General features: G+C 51.1%; 1 protein-coding gene across 2 annotated transcripts; it reads right to left on the bottom strand.

Moving 5' to 3' along the window:
• Positions 1 to 510: 510 nt before the first annotated feature.
• NXT2 (nuclear transport factor 2 like export factor 2) lies at positions 511 to 6,583 on the bottom strand. 2 transcript variants are annotated; one of them, XM_066581719.1, is made up of 4 exons: positions 6,464 to 6,577; positions 4,614 to 4,700; positions 1,697 to 1,841; positions 511 to 1,092 (listed from the first exon to the last, which is right to left on the bottom strand). In XM_066581719.1, the coding sequence occupies exons 1-4, from the start codon at positions 6,473 to 6,475 to the stop codon at positions 911 to 913; spliced, it is 426 nt and encodes a 141-aa protein (XP_066437816.1). In that variant the 5' UTR covers positions 6,476 to 6,577; the 3' UTR covers positions 511 to 910. The 2 variants fall into 2 exon arrangements, with proteins under 2 accessions (XP_066437816.1, XP_066437815.1); XM_066581718.1 differs by having other exon boundaries at positions 519 to 1,092; positions 4,614 to 4,703; positions 6,464 to 6,583.
• Positions 6,584 to 17,301: the final 10,718 nt, after the last annotated feature.

Here is a 17,301-nt window from a genome sequence, read left to right as displayed (position 1 = left end):
GGATCACTGCCTTGTTGCATCACCCAGCACCTCCTCAGTCATCGACTGCTGCCTTTACATTCTACATGTTTTACTACGCATTAGAATTCTTTGGTCCCTCGGAGATTGCGGGGCATCCAGGTCTTAAGACCGCATAGGAGCCCCAAACCATGCTGCTCCCTCCCTCATGCTTCACAGTTAGGCCTCCGAAGCACTCTATACCCCCACTGATCAAGGAAGTTGTCCCCTTATCCTGTGGATAAGGGATAACTTGCTTTCATGGGATAACCCCTTTTAAAAAGCGTTTCCAGGGTCTGAAAAACACAGCTGCTTTCTTCTCAACACAGCGCCACGTTTGCCCGTGGGTTGCGTCTGGCATTACAGCTCAGCTCCCATTCACTTCAATGGAGCCAAGCGGCAATACCATACACAACCCTACAAACAAAAGGTGACGCTGAGTCTAGAAGAAAGCAGCCATGTTTTTCTAACCTTGGACGACCCCTTTAACTGAAACCGCTTTTGTAATTGTAAAGAAAAATCTCCAAAAATGACTAGGCTTGTGTTTTTCTTTCTGGTCCATCGTATTTATTTTCATACCCAATTTATAATACAGTAACTATATAAAAGACGTAGAAATGGCAGGTCTTGTCAAGTAACATGACAAAATAAAGATATATGCATTATGAAGATTTCAAGTTTTTAAAAATGTGATCATAGACCAAAACATGGCATTTTGTGGCATGTGAAACACTGATAAGAACCCCCCCCCCCCCCAAATAAAAACCCATAATCGTCAAATCTGCTTGACAAAAGAAAAATACACATTTAGCAAAAAATATTGAAGAAATCCTCTCCCAGGTCTGGTAGTCTTCTTCAAAGCCAAAAATATCTCCTACGAATCAATTCCAGCGTCAAGTCCTACTACAGAAGTCTATGAGTTGGCCCAATCCTGAAAGCGAAAGCAGTCACTTGCAATCTTCCACACGCTGTTCGATGGGGTGGTATGTAGCGTCAGGAGGAAAATCTGGTTGAAGTAGTGATGCTTATTCCCGTCAAACTTCACAGATCCGTTTGTCACGACCAGCACGGTCTTCTGTCCTTGAGTAGCCATTTCTTAGGAAGAAAAAAAGTATATTTACTACAGATCGCACAATATTTGGTACAAAAGTGAACTAAACTCCTGTTCAATCTGCCACAAGCATCTTAAGGAGCAATCGCGGTAAATATACGATGCTTGGCCCTGGGCTTTAATCTCTGCCGATAGCAGATGTATTACACGCTGTCCGTTCACAGGCATTGTGAAGGGACAGGGTTTCAATACGCAGCCGTGCGGGGAATTGGAAGAAATTAAGAAAGGCACATTGCGCATGTTCGTGATGTTGCAGCCTGTATGTGATCTCTGCCGGCAGCGCGAAAGGGCTGCGATGAGTACAACACTGCGAGATGCTCACAGCGTTCTACGCATACGCCCGTATGAAGGAGCCCTAAGGCATATGTAGTCAAAAACTGTATCATTTTGAGCTTCTCATGCTTGTGTCCTTATCATGGTTGTAAATCCGTCATTAAGTATGCCAAATCTTAATCAAGTGACTGTAACACAACACAAAGGCGCCCTCTATTGGGCAAAGTAGCCCACTACACAAATGGTACGCTGCAATCCGTTCAGTGTAATTATACTAGAGTTGAAGGCCTTTGGCAGTAAAGTAATACTTCTCACCATGGACTGGCTGGCAATCAATCATATTCACAGAAAATTCACTTGAAGGCAACATTTCAAAAAATTCAATAAGAGCGTTCTGTCCAGAAATCGGATTGCCGTTCCAAACCAAAGTTGCTGTATCCATATACAGTTTTGTGAGTTGCTAAAAAAACAAAACAAAAGAACAAGATATTAAAAACTCTTCTGAGAGTATCCCACAAGGTGCATGAACATAAGCGGAGCTTCATAGAGAGAATGTGCTTTAGCTAGTTCAGCACTGGAGGTCATAGCAAAGACTTACAAAAGATTCAGCTTTACTCTCATCCTAATACTAAGCAACACTGTACCAAGGACCCCAGCCTGATCTTAAAGGGGTTGTCCCGCGGCAGCAAGTGGGTCTATACACTTCTGTATGGCCATATTAATGCACTTTGTAATGTACATTGTGCATTAATTATGAGCCATACAGAAGTTATAAGAAGTTTTTCACTTACCTGCTCCGTTGCTGGCATCCTCGTTCCCATGGAGCCGACTAATTTTCGCCGTCTAATGGCCAAATTAGCCGCACTTGCGCAGTCCCGGTCTTCTTCTTTTTTTCAATGGGGCTGCTCGTGCTGGATGCCGGCTCCGTGTAGCTCCGCCCCGTCACGTGCCGATTCCAGCCAACCAGGAGGCTGGAATCGGCAATGGACCGCACAGAAGCCCTGCGGTCCACCGAGGGAGAAGATCCCCGTGGCCATCTTCATCAGGTAAGTAAGAAGTCACCGGAGCGCGGGGATTCAGGTAAGCACTCTCCGGTGATCTTTTTTAACCCCTGCATCGGGGTTGTCTCGCGCCGAACGGGGGGGGGGGGGTTGAAAAAAAAACAACCCGTTTCGGCGCGGGACAACCCCTTTAAAGCGAACCTCCGATCCTGGACAAAGATGGCCGCACCGATAGACGAATGATGTATACTAATGCAGTGTGTAAGACACTGCATGCTGCTTTGACTGGTCAGTTGTTGCCCACACAAGCCGTGCTGGCCGGTCAGAGCAGCATGTAGCGTCTACGGGCTTATTCACACAGGAGTATTTGCGTGTGTAATACACCACCATTTTATATTGCCTTTGAGTTCAATGGAAGCCGTCCGCACAGAATCTGATAAAAATAGAGTATGCTGCAAATTTCTGTCCGCGAGCAGGGAGAGGAGAAGAAAAAAAAACGTAGTCGATTTCCGCTCGTGTGCAGGAAAAAGCGTTTTTTCCATAGCATGCTATGGGCGTTATTTGCAATGCAAATATGCCCATGTGCAGCTAGCTAGAGGATAAAGATCATGGCCTCTCAACTTTTTGCCCTAGCAGTGCAAGAAATGTAAACCTAAAAAAAAAAAAAAAAAGAAATAAAAACTCCTTTTTTCTTTTGTTAACCCGCCTGTATTATCAGAATATTGTATGATATAGACGCACATTACATGGGCATAGTGCTAGGCAATACGATCTAAAATCAAAACCTTGATTGGGGCTGAACTTAAAGAGAACCCGTCACATTGAGCATGGTGTCTGATCTGCAGGCATGCTGTTATAGAGTCGGAGGAGCTGAGCAGACCGATAAACTGAATATTTCACCATTAACCCCTTGAGTGGCAGGTTTCCTACCACCCTGTCGTGCCCACCAGGGCAGGTTTTTTAAAATGGTCTAATCATTGAATTTCAACTAGTTTTGCAGTTGCGTCTCAAGAGCCATAACTTTTTCATTTTTCCATTGACATGGCCATATGAGGGCTTGTTTTTTGCGGGACAAGTTGTGATTTTTTAAACAGGGGGGAGAAAAAAAAGAAATGGGGAAAAAAGAAAAAAAGGGGCCATGTCATTAAGGGGTTAAATAATGTATTAACTTCCTTCTCTGGGTCATTACGACGCACACGGATACCACATGTGTGATTGTATTTTTGATTTTTTTACAAAGTAAAGGGAGACAAGTGTTTTTTTTATTTTTTTTTAAAATTTTTTTCCTTTTTTTTTTTTTATTTTTTTTTAAATTTTTTTTTAATTTTTGTTCCTTTAGGGGACTTCCACAGGGACCCATCAGGACCCCTGATCACATTCCAGGGGTCCGATGGTGACAGCCCTTTACATGCTGCAGTGACAACCCTTTACATGCTGCAGTCACATAGACTGCAGCATGTAAAGGGTTAACACAGCAGAGATCGGAGGTTTTCTCTGATCTCTGCTGTAAGAGCTGGTACCTAGCTGTCCTCTGACAGCTAACAACCAGCTCTCCCTGTCACAGAGACCATCGGCTTGCTTCTGACAAGCCGATGGTCTCTATGGCAACCTGTAAACAAAGCAGGACATTGCCGACATGTCGGCAATATCTTCTGCTGGTTTTTCAAACCCCCTGCACTGCTCTGTGTGGGTCTGTGCAGGCAGAGCACACTGTCACAGCTTGTGGCATTGTGCTCTGCAGCTCCCATAGTGATACATAGCCCGGAAATCTTCCGGGCTATGTTGCTATGAGCAGTGGAGCTCGTCCCCGGAAATTTTCCGGGCGTGCCACTCAAGGGGTTAAACTATATAAGGGTCTTCTCACACATGAACACGGCAAAGCGCCATATAGCGATGCGATCGAACGCATGTCTGCGAGGCTGCATTGATTTCAGAGAGCGTTATACCTCGGTTTACGTGGCATTAAGAACGCCGCGTCAATCGCAGTAAAAAGCGCCTGTGTGAGAGAGGCCTTACTTGTATGTTATTTATTTATATCCCTGCTTATGTTATGCTCAGTGGGCGGTCCTACCAGTGATCAACAACCTCCCTTGTATGACTGTAAATAGAGACGGCCATCAATCAGTAGGTAGGACCGCCCACTGGACTCCCAAGATAAAAAGACGATCCGATACTCTGCAGTGATATTACTAATAATGGCTCTAAGCAGAATACATAACAAGTCGGCTCACCCTTCTCCTCTTGTCAATGGTTTCATAGTACAGACTGACGAACTCCTCTGCAGCCCGACAAGCCAGGTCCGCGTCAGTCCGAAAATCCTGCTGAGTAGTGAGACAAAGATATTGTTATGTCATGTTGTATAGACGAGTGACCTGCCTCTAGGGTCATCGCTAGCGCTCCAGGGTGCGCGCCCCAGACCCCTAGTCCCACGCCCCAGACCCCTAGTCCCACGCCCGGAATCCTCAAGGTCCAAGGTGCAGCTGACAAACGCATCATTGTCTGCAAAACACTGATAATAGTAGAGCAAGAAATTGCCCTACTATTCTTAACCAGGACTTCACGGATGTCACCTTACTGTCCGGCACGGGAGGTGCAATGACATCACTACGTCACGCCGCCTGTGCTGGGCTGCCAACAGTGCTTGGAGGAAAGGAGGGGCTGTGCAGAATGGGAGTACAATGTTTAATTTTTTTTCTGGGGCATAAGGCCCCCTGTCCATGGGCATTGCGAAGTCCCGCGGCGAGCAGGAGCTGCCGCTGATTCTCCGCCGGTCAGCCCTATCTGATAGATAGGCTGGCTGCGGAGAATCAGGGCAATTCGCAGCATGCTGCGAATTGCCCGCCACGAACGGAGAATTGCAATGGTTCTCGTGGACAGCTGCCAGCGCTTTCCATAGCAATGCTATGGAAAGCGTCAGCCGGCGTGATTCGCCGGCGAATACACGTCCATGGACAGGGGGCCTAAAAGTTTAAAAGATAGCAGTGAGCAGGAACATGTTTGATACAGAAGAAGAATCGGTGGGGGCATTTTTTACTGTAAAACATGGCATGATAGTAGGGGCATTACTAAATAAGGGGCATAGTTAGTATAAAAGCTGGCACTCAGCGGGGGCATCTTTACAAAAAAAAGGTGGGCTTTAGCTTCAAAAAAGCACACGGGGCATTATCAATGTCTAGGGGGCAAAAGAGAGCACCATTTGTAGGGGGCATTAATATGGGTATTATAATGTGGGGGCATTAGAAACAGCACTACTATTTGTGGTACAAAAGTTTGTACTCTTGTGCCGTGCACCAATAACCTCTGGGGCAGAATATAGGGCACTATTTGGCATTCAAGGGCGCTGTCTGTGTGGCACAAGTTTGGTTTTTTTTTCTTGGGGGGGGGGGGGGGGGGGGGATTATATCTAGAACACTTATTTCTAAATTACAGTATTTGGGGGCATCATTCCACACATCAGATGCAGCAGTAGGGGCAGACAGGTCAGTACTGATTGGGGGCAGCGGTATTGAGTTTCTGTTGGCTGGTAAGGATTTGGGGCTGCTTGAGCAGCGAGGAGCTACAGATGTCGGCGCTGCAAACTTTTCAGACATTCGTGGCGGGAAACACAACAAGGTGTAAAAAATTCCTGCGCCTCAGGTGACCAATAGGAGGGCAGGTAGTAGGAGCGCGGAAATGACTGACCACCCCGTGTGAGGAACCCCTACAGCAGGCAGGTCTCCTCCAGACTAGGATGTAGGAAGTAAACGGCACAGACAGGTTGTCAGGTGTTCACGCCAGGTAACAAGGAACACCTGGAGACTTCTCTGGGAGGAGGGCAGCGCTGCCCCCGCCTTCAGTGACCGTGTTGTTTGGGCTCTCTGTATTGTGGTAATGTAATCACCTTGTAAAGCCTTTGGTTAAACAGCAGGATGCAGACAGGGTTTATTTACTGCTGGCGCATATATATATACACCTATAGGGTCATCCATTATGATGCTATAAAGGCATGGGGGAGGGCAGCAGACTATATAGCTTCAGCACAGCCCTCCAGGAAATGAGCACCACACGTGCCGTCCACGAACGAGGGCAGAGCTCTACTCACAGTAACTGCCATGGCCACAGGAATTGCCGGTACTAAGTGCGTCCTAAAACATCACTCGCCGCTCTACAGTGGAAGCTTAAGCCAGCTGCACACTATTGTTCCGGTGCACGGGAAGCTCAGTCCCCCGGAAACTAATTTCAGCAACTTTGGTTCCGCTGTCATAGGAATATCTCATTGTCCTCCAGGTGTCGCTAACGAGCTGTGAATGTGGTCTGTGTGTGCGTAACATGCGGGAGAGTAGAGAGAGATATAGCGGGGCTGACGGGACATCATATAGTGCGGTGTGAGGGGCTGACGGGACATTATATAGTGCGGTGTGAGGGGCTGACGGGACATTATATAGTGCGGTGTGAGGGGCTGACGGGACATTATATAGTGCGGTGTGAGGGGCTGACGGGACATTATATAGTGGGGTGTGAGGGGCTGACGGGACATTATATAGTGTGATGGGCTGACGGGACATTATATAGTGTGATGGGCTGACGGGACATTATATAGTGGGGTGTGAGGGGCTGACGGGACATTATATAGTGCGGTGTGAGGGGCTGACGGGACATTATATAGTGGGGTGTGAGGGGCTGACGGGACATTATATAGTGCGGTGTGAGGGGCTGACGGGACATTATATAGTGCGGTGTGAGGGGCTGACGGGACATTATATAGTGCGGTGTGATGAGCTGACGGGACATTATATGGTGGGGGGGGGGTGATGGGCTGACGGGACATTATATAGTGGGGTGTGAGGGGCTGACGGGACATTATATAGTGCGGTGTGAGGGGCTGACGGGACATTATATAGTGCGGTGTGATGAGCTGACGGGACATTATATGGTGGGGGGGGGGGTGATGGGCTGACGGGACATTATATAGTGGGGTGTGAGGGGCTGACGGGACATTATATAGTGCGGTGTGAGGGGCTGACGGGGCATCATATAGGGCGCTGTGAGGGGCTGACGGGACATTATATAGTGCACTGTGAGGGGCTGACGGGACATTATATAGTGCACTGTGAGGGGCTGACGGGACATTATATAGTGGGGTGTGAGGGGCTGACGGGACATTATATAGTGCGGTGTGAGGGGCTGACGGGACATTATATAGTGCGCTGTGAGGGGCTGACCGGACATTATATAGTGGGGTGTGAGGGGCTGACGGGACATTATATAGTGAGGTGTGATGGGCTGACGGGACATTATATAGTGCGGTGTGAGGGGCTGACGGGACATTATATAGTGGGGTGTGAGGGGCTGACGGGACATTATATAGTGCGGTGTGAGGGGCTGACGGGACATTATATAGTGCGGTGTGAGGGGCTGACGGGGCATCATATAGGGCGATGTGAGGGGCTGACGGGACATCATATAGGGCGCTGTGAGGGGCTGACGGGACATTATATAGTGCACTGTGAGGGGCTGACGGGACATTATATAGTGGGGTGTGAGGGGCTGACGGGACATTATATAGTGGGGTGTGAGGGGCTGACGGGACATTATATAGTGGGTGTGAGGGGCTGACGGGACATTATATAGTGCGGTGTGAGGGGCTGACGGGACATTATATAGTGCGCTGTGAGGGGCTGACCGGACATTATATAGTGGGGTGTGAGGGGCTGACGGGACATTATATAGTGAGGTGTGATGGGCTGACGGGACATTATATAGTGCGGTGTGAGGGGCTGACGGGACATTATATAGTGCGGTGTGAGGGGCTGACGGGACATTATATAGTGCGGTGTGAGGGGCTGACGGGACATTATATAGTGCGGTGTGAGGGGCTGACGGGAAATTATATAGTGCGGTGTGAGGGGCTGACGGGACATTATATAGTGCGCTGTGAGGGGCTGACGGGACATTATATAGTGTGAGGGGCTGACGGGACATTATATAGTGCGCTGTGAGGGGCTGACGGGACATTATATAGTGTGAGGGGCTGACGGGACATTATATAGTGGGGTGTGAGGGGCTGACGGGACATTATATAGTGCGGTGTGAGGGGCTGACCGGACATTATATAGTGGGGTGTGAGGGGCTGACGGGACATTATATAGTGCGGTGTGAGGGGCTGACCGGACATTATATAGTGGGGTGTGAGGGGCTGACGGGACATTATATAGTGGGGTGTGAGGGGCTGACGGGACATTATATAGTACGGTGTGAGGGGCTGACGGGACATTATATAGTGGGGTGTGATGGGCTGACGGGACATTATATAGTGCGGTGTGAGGGGCTGACAGGACATTATATAGTTCGGTGTGAGGGGCTGACAGGACATTATATAGTGCGGTGTGAGGGGCTGACGGGACATTATATGGCGCGGTGTGAGGGGCTGACGGGACATTATATGGTGCGGTGTGAGGGGCTGATGGGACATTATATAGTGGGGTGTGATGGGCTGACGGGACATTATATAGTGCGCTGTGAGGGGCTGACGGGACATTATATAGTGCGGTGTGAGGGGCTGACGGGACATGATATGGTGCGGTGTGAGTGTGAGGGGCTGATGGGACATTATATAGTGGGGTGTGAGGGGCTGACGGGACATGATATGGTGCGCTGTGAGGGGCTGACGGGACATTATATGGTGCGGTGTGAGGGGCTGACGGGACATTATATAGTGCGCTGTGAGGGGCTGATGGGACATTATATAGTGGGGTGTGAGGGGCTGACGGGACATGATATGGTGCGGTGTGAGGGGCTGACGGGACATTATATGGTGCGCTGTGAGGGGCTGACGGGACATTATATGGTGCGGTGTGAGGGGCTGACGGGACATTATATAGTGCGCTGTGAGGGGCTGATGGGACATTATATAGTGCGGTGTGAGGGGCTGACGGGAAATTATATGGTGCGGTGTGAGGGGCTGATGGGACATTATATAGTGGGGTGTGAGGGGCTGACGGGACATTATATAGTGCGGGGTGATGGGCTGACGGGACATTATATAGTGGGTTGTGATGGGCTGACGGGACATTATATAGTGGGGTGTGAGGGGCTGACGGGACATTATATAGTGGGGTGTGAGGGGCTGACGGGACATTATATGGTGCGGTGTGAGGGGCTGACGGGACATTATATGGTGCGGTGTGAGGGGCTGATGGGACATTATATAGTGCGGTGTGAGGGGCTTACGGGACATTATATGGTGCGGTGTGAGGGGCTGATGGGACATTATATAGTGGGGTGTGAGGGGCTGACGGGACATTATATAGTGCGGTGTGATGGGCTGACGGGACATTATATAGTGCGGTGTGATGGGCTGACGGGACATTATATAGTGCGGTGTGAGGGGCTGATGGGACATTATATAGTGGGGTGTGATGGGCTGACGGGACATTATATAGTGCAGTGTGAGGGGCTGACGGGACATTATATAGTGGGGTGTGAGGGGCTGACGGGACATGATATAGTGCGGTGTGACCGGCTGACGGGACATTATATGGTGCGGTGTGATGAGCTGACGGGACATTATATAGTGCGGTGTGATGGGCTGACGGGACATTATATAGTGGGGTGTGAGGGGCTGACGGGACATTATATAGGGCGCTGTAAGGGGCTGACGGGACATCATATAGGGCGCTGTGAGGGGCTGACGGGACATTATATAGTGGGGTGTGAGGGGCTGACGGGACATTATATAGGGCGCTGTAAGGGGCTGACGGGACATCATATAGGGCGCTGTGAGGGGCTGACGGTACATTATATAGTGTGGTGTGGGGCTGACGGGACATTATATAGTGCGTTGTGAGGGGCTGACGGTACATTATATAGTGCGGTGTGAGGGGCTGACGGGACATTATATAGTGCGCTGTGAGGGGCTGAAGGGACATTATATAGTGCGGTGTGAGGGGCTGACGGGACATTATATAGTGCGTTGTGAGGGGCTGACGGGACATTATATAGTGCGGTGTGAGGGGCTGACGGGACATTATATAGTGCGGTGTGAGGGGCTGACGGGACATTATATAGTGCGGTGTGAGGGGCTGACGGGACATCATATAGTGCGTTGTGAGGGGCTGACGGGACATTATATAGTGGGGTGTGAGGGGCTGACGGGACATTATATAGTGCGGTGTGATGGGCTGACGGGACATTATATAGGGCGGTGTGATGGGCTGACGGGACATTATATAGTGCGGTGTGATGGGCTGACGGGACATTATATAGGGCGGTGTGATGGGCTGACGGGACATTATATAGTGCGGGGTGATGGGCTGACGGGACATTATATAGTGCGCTGTGAGGGGCTGACGGGACATTATATGGTGCGCTGTGAGGGGCTGACGGGACATTATATAGTGGGGTGTGATGGGCTGACGGGACATTATATAGTGCGCTGTGAGGGGCTGACGGGACATTATATGGTGCGGTGTGAGGGGCTGACGGGACATTATATAGTGCGGGGTGATGGGCTGACGGGACATTATATAGTGCGGTGTGAGGGGCTGACGGGACATTATATAGTGCGGTGTGATGGGCTGACGGGACATTATATAGTGCGGTGTGAGGGGCTGACGGGACATTATATAGTGCGGTGTGATGGGCTGACGGGACATTATATAGTGCGGTGTGAGGGGCTGACGGGACATTATATGGTGCGGTGTGAGGGGCTGACGGGACATTATATAGTGCGGGGTGATGGGCTGACGGGACATTATATAGTGCGGTGTGATGGGCTGACGGGACATTATATAGTGCGGTGTGAGGGGCTGACGGGACATTATATAGTGGGGTGTGATGGGCTGACGGGACATTATATAGTGGGGTGTGAGGGGCTGACGGGACATTATATGGTGCGGAGTGAGGGGCTGACGGGACATTATATAGTGCGGTGTGATGGGCTGACGGGACATTATATAGTGCGCTGTGATGGGCTGACGGGACATCATATAGTGCGGTGTGATGGGCTGACGGGACATCATATAGTGCGGAGTGATGGGCTGACGGGACATTATATAGTGCGGTGTGATGGGCTGACGGGACATTATATAGTGCGTTGTGAGGGGCTGACGGGACATTATATAGTGGGGTGTGAGGGGCTGACGGGACATTATATAGTGCGGTGTGATGGGCTGACGGGACATTATATAGGGCGGTGTGATGGGCTGACGGGACATTATATAGTGCGGTGTGAGGGGCTGACGGGACATTATATAGTGCGCTGTGAGGGGCTGACGGGACATTATATAGTGCGCTGTGAGGGGCTGACGGGACATTATATAGTGTGGGGTGGGGCTGACGGGACATTATATGGTGGGGGGGTGATGGGCTGACGGGACATCATATAGGGCGCTGTGAGGGGCTGACGGGACATTATATAGTGCGGTGTGAGGGGCTGACGGGACATTATATAGTGCGGTGTGAGGGGCTGACGGGACATTATATAGTGCGGTGTGAGGGGCTGACGGGACATTATATAGTGCGGTGTGAGGGGCTGACCGGACATTATATAGTGCGCTGTGAGGGGCTGACGGGACATTATATAGTGTGAGGGGCTGACGGGACATTATATAGTGGGTTGTGATGGGCTGACGGGACATTATATAGTGGGGTGTGAGGGGCTGACGGGACATTATATGGTGCGGTGTGAGGGGCTGACGGGACATTATATGGTGCGGTGTGAGGGGCTGATGGGACATTATATAGTGCGGTGTGAGGGGCTGACGGGACATTATATGGTGCGGTGTGAGGGGCTGACGGGACATTATATAGTGGGGTGTGATGGGCTGACGGGACATTATATAGTGCGCTGTGATGGGCTGACGGGACATCATATAGTGCGGTGTGATGGGCTGACGGGACATCATATAGTGCGGAGTGATGGGCTGACGGGACATTATATAGTGCGGTGTGATGGGCTGACGGGACATTATATAGTGCGTTGTGAGGGGCTGACGGGACATTATATAGTGGGGTGTGAGGGGCTGACGGGACATTATATAGTGCGGGGTGATGGGCTGACGGGACATTATATAGTGCGGGGTGATGGGCTGACGGGACATTATATAGTGCGGTGTGAGGGGCTGACGGGACATTATATAGTGCGCTGTGAGGGGCTGACGGGACATTATATAGTGTGGGGTGGGGCTGACGGGACATTATATGGTGGGGGGGTGATGGGCTGACGGGACATCATATAGGGCGCTGTGAGGGGCTGACGGGACATTATATAGTGCGGTGTGAGGGGCTGACGGGACATTATATAGTGCGGTGTGAGGGGCTGACGGGACATTATATAGTGCGGTGTGAGGGGCTGACGGGACATTATATAGTGCGGTGTGAGGGGCTGACCGGACATTATATAGTGCGCTGTGAGGGGCTGACGGGACATTATATAGTGTGAGGGGCTGACGGGACATTATATAGTGCGCTGTGAGGGGCTGACGGGACATTATATAGTGTGAGGGGCTGACGGGACATTATATAGTGGGGTGTGAGGGGCTGACGGGACATTATATAGTGCGGTGTGAGGGGCTGACCGGACATTATATAGTGGGGTGTGAGGGGCTGACGGGACATTATATAGTGCGGTGTGAGGGGCTGACCGGACATTATATAGTGGGGTGTGAGGGGCTGACGGGACATTATATAGTGGGGTGTGAGGGGCTGACGGGACATTATATAGTACGGTGTGAGGGGCTGACGGGACATTATATAGTGGGGTGTGATGGGCTGACGGGACATTATATAGTGCGGTGTGAGGGGCTGACGGGACATTATATGGCGCGGTGTGAGGGGCTGACGGGACATTATATGGTGCGGTGTGAGGGGCTGATGGGACATTATATAGTGGGGTGTGATGGGCTGACGGGACATTATATAGTGCGCTGTGAGGGGCTGACGGGACATTATATAGTGCGGTGTGAGGGGCTGACGGGACATGATATGGTGCGGTGTGAGGGGCTGATGGGACATTATATAGTGGGGTGTGAGGGGCTGACGGGACATGATATGGTGCGCTGTGAGGGGCTGACGGGACATTATATGGTGCGGTGTGAGGGACTGACGGGACATTATATAGTGCGCTGTGAGGGGCTGATGGGACATTATATAGTGGGGTGTGAGGGGCTGACGGGACATGATATGGTGCGGTGTGAGGGGCTGACGGGACATTATATGGTGCGCTGTGAGGGGCTGACGGGACATTATATGGTGCGGTGTGAGGGGCTGACGGGACATTATATAGTGCGCTGTGAGGGGCTGATGGGACATTATATAGTGCGGTGTGAGGGGCTGACGGGAAATTATATGGTGCGGTGTGAGGGGCTGATGGGACATTATATAGTGTGGGGTGGGGCTGACGGGACATTATATAGTGCGGGGTGATGGGCTGACGGGACATTATATAGTGGGGTGTGAGGGGCTGACGGGACATTATATAGTGCGGGGTGATGGGCTGACGGGACATTATATAGTGGGGTGTGATGGGCTGACAGGACATTATATAGTGCGGTGTGAGGGGCTGACGGGACATTATATAGTGGGGTGTGAGGGGCTGACGGGACATTATATAGTGGGTTGTGATGGGCTGACGGGACATTATATAGTGGGGTGTGAGGGGCTGACGGGACATTATATGGTGCGGTGTGAGGGGCTGACGGGACATTATATAGTGGGGTGTGAGGGGCTGACGGGACATTATATAGTGCGCTGTGAGGGGCTGACGGGACATTATATAGTGCGGTGTGATGGGCTGACGGGACATTATATAGTGCGGTGTGAGGGGCTGACGGGACATTATATAGTGGGGTGTGATGGGCTGACGGGACATTATATAGTGCAGTGTGAGGGGCTGACAGGACATTATATAGTGGGGTGTGAGGGGCTGACGGGACATGATATAGTGCGGTGTGACCGGCTGACGGGACATTATATGGTGCGGTGTGATGAGCTGACGGGACATTATATAGTGGGGTGTGAGGGGCTGACGGGACATCATATAGGGCGCTGTGAGGGGCTGACGGGACATCATATAGGGCGCTGTGAGGGGCTGACGGGACATTATATAGTGGGGTGTGAGGGGCTGACGGGACATTATATAGGGCGCTGTAAGGGGCTGACGGGACATCATATAGGGCGCTGTGAGGGGCTGACGGTACATTATATAGTGTGGTGTGGGGCTGACGGGACATTATATAGTGCGTTGTGAGGGGCTGACGGGACATTATATAGTGCGGTGTGATGGGCTGACGGGACATTATATAGTGCGGTGTGAGGGGCTGACGGGACATTATATAGTGGGGTGTGATGGGCTGACGGGACATTATATAGTGGGGTGTGAGGGGCTGACGGGACATTATATGGTGCGGTGTGAGGGGCTGACGGGACATTATATAGTACGGTGTGATGGGCTGACGGGACATTATATAGTGCGCTGTGATGGGCTGACGGGACATCATATAGTGCGGTGTGATGGGCTGACGGGACATCATATAGTGCGGTGTGATGGGCTGACGGGACATTATATAGTGCGGTGTGATGGGCTGACGGGACATTATATAGTGCGGTGTGATGGGCTGACGGGACATTATATAGTGCGGTGTGATGGGCTGGCGGGACATTATATAGTGCGGTGTGATGGGCTGACGGGACATTATATAGTGGGGTGTGAGGGGCTGACGGGACATTATATAGTGCGGTGTGATGAGCTGACGGGACATTATATAGTGCGGTGTGAGGGGCTGACGGGACATTATATAGTGCGGTGTGAGGGACTGACGGGACATTATATAGTGCGGTGTGATAAGCTGACGGGACATTATATAGTGCGGTGTGATGGGCTGACGGGACATTATATAGTGGGGTGTGAGGGGCTGACGGGACATTATATAGTGCGGTGTGAGGGGCTGACGGGACATTATATAGTGCGGTGTGAGGGGCTGATGGGACATTATATAGTGCGGTGTGAGGGGCTGACGGGACATTATATAGTGCGGTGTGAGGGGCTGACGGGACATTATATAGTGCGGTTTGAGGGGCTGACGGGACATTATATAGTGCGGTGTGAGGGGCTGACGGGATATTATATAGTGCGATGTGAGGGGCTGACGGGACATTATATGGTGCGGTGTGAGGGGCTGACGGGATATTATATAGTGCGGTGTGAGGGGCTGACGGGACATTATATAGTGTGGTGTGAGGGGCTGACGGGACATTATATGGTGCACTGTGAGGGGCTGACGGGACATTATATAGTGCGCTGTGAGGGGCTGACGGGACATTATATAGTGCGGTGTGAGGGGCTGATGGGACATTATATAGTGCGGTGTGAGGGGCTGACGGGACATTATATAGTGCGGTGTGATGGGCTGACGGGACATTCTATAGTACGGTGTGAGGGGCTGACGGGACATTATATAGTGCGGTGTGAGGGGCTGACGGGACATTACATAGTGCGGGGTGATGGGCTGACGGGACATTATATAGTGCGGTGTGAGGGGCTGACGGGACATTACATAGTGCGGGGTGAGGGGCTGATGGGACATTATATAGTGCGCTGTGATGGGCTGACGGGACATTATATAGTGCGCTGTGATGGGCTGACGGGACATTATATAGTGTGGGGTGATGGGCTGACGGGACATTATATAGTGCGGTGTGATGGGCTGACGGGACATTATATAGTGCGGTGTGAGGGGCTGACGGGACATTATATAGTGCGCTGTGATGGGCTGACGGGACATTATATAGTGCGGTGTGATGGGCTGACGGGACATTATATAGTGCGGGGTGATGGGCTGACGGGACATTATATAGTGCGGTGTGATGGGCTGACGGGACATTATATAGTGCGGTGTGAGGGGCTGACGGGACATTATATAGTGCGGTGTGAGGGGCTGACGGGACATTATATAGTGGGGTGTGATGGGCTGACGGGACATTATATAGTGCGGGGTGATGGGCTGACGGGACATTATATAGTGCGGTGTGATGGGCTGACGGGACATTATATAGTGCGGGGTGATGGGCTGACGGGACATTATATAGTGCGGTGTGATGGGCTGACGGGACATTATATAGTGCGGTGTGATGGGCTGACGGGACATTATATAGTGCGCTGTGATGGGCTGACGGGACATTATATAGTGCGCTGTGATGGGCTGACGGGACATTATATAGTGCGGGGTGATGGGCTGACGGGACATTATATAGTGCGGGGTGATGGGCTGACGGGACATTATATAGTGCGGTGTGATGGGCTGACGGGACATTATATAGGGCAGTGTGATGGGCTGACGGGACATTATATAGTGGGGTGTGATGGGCTGATAGGACATTATATAGTGCGGTGTGAGGGGCTGACGGGACATTATATAGTGTGAGGGGCTGACGGGACATTATATAGTGTGAGGGGCTGACGAGACATATAGTGTGAGGGGCTGACGGGACATTATATAGTGCGGGGTGTGATGGGCTGATAGGACATTATAACGTGGGGTGTGATGGGCTGACGGGACATCATATAGGGCAGTGTGATGGGCTGACGGGACATCATATAGGGCAGTGTGATGGGCTGACAGGACATCATATAGGGCAGTGTGATGGGCTGATGGGACATTATATAGTGGGGTGTGAGGGGCTTACGGGACATTATATAGTGGGGTGTGATGGGCTGACGGGACATTATATAGTGGGTGTGAGGGGCTGACGGGACATTATATAGTGCGGTGTGAGGGGCTTACGGGACATTATATAGTGGGGTGTGATGGGCTGACGGGACATTATATAGTGCGGTGTGAGGGGCTGACGGGACATTATATAGTGCGGTGTGAGGGGCTGGCGGGACATCATATAGGGCAGTGTGATGGGCTGACGGGACATTATATAGTGGGATGTGATGGG

Source organism: Eleutherodactylus coqui, chromosome 10 (genome assembly GCF_035609145.1).
Source record: "Eleutherodactylus coqui strain aEleCoq1 chromosome 10, aEleCoq1.hap1, whole genome shotgun sequence".
Classification (NCBI taxonomy): domain Eukaryota; kingdom Metazoa; phylum Chordata; class Amphibia; order Anura; family Eleutherodactylidae; genus Eleutherodactylus; species Eleutherodactylus coqui.
Note: the sequence above shows the minus strand (reverse complement) of the source record. Positions and strands in the feature narration are given on the sequence as shown.

Coding starts and splice junctions, on each gene's coding strand:
- NXT2 (XM_066581718.1), bottom strand. Junction 1,842..4,613: donor CCATTGACAAGAGGAGAAGG/GTGAGCCGACTT, acceptor TTGTTTTTTTAG/CAACTCACAAAACTGTATAT. Junction 1,093..1,696: donor TGATTGCCAGCCAGTCCATG/GTGAGAAGTATT, acceptor TTTCTTCCTAAG/AAATGGCTACTCAAGGACAG.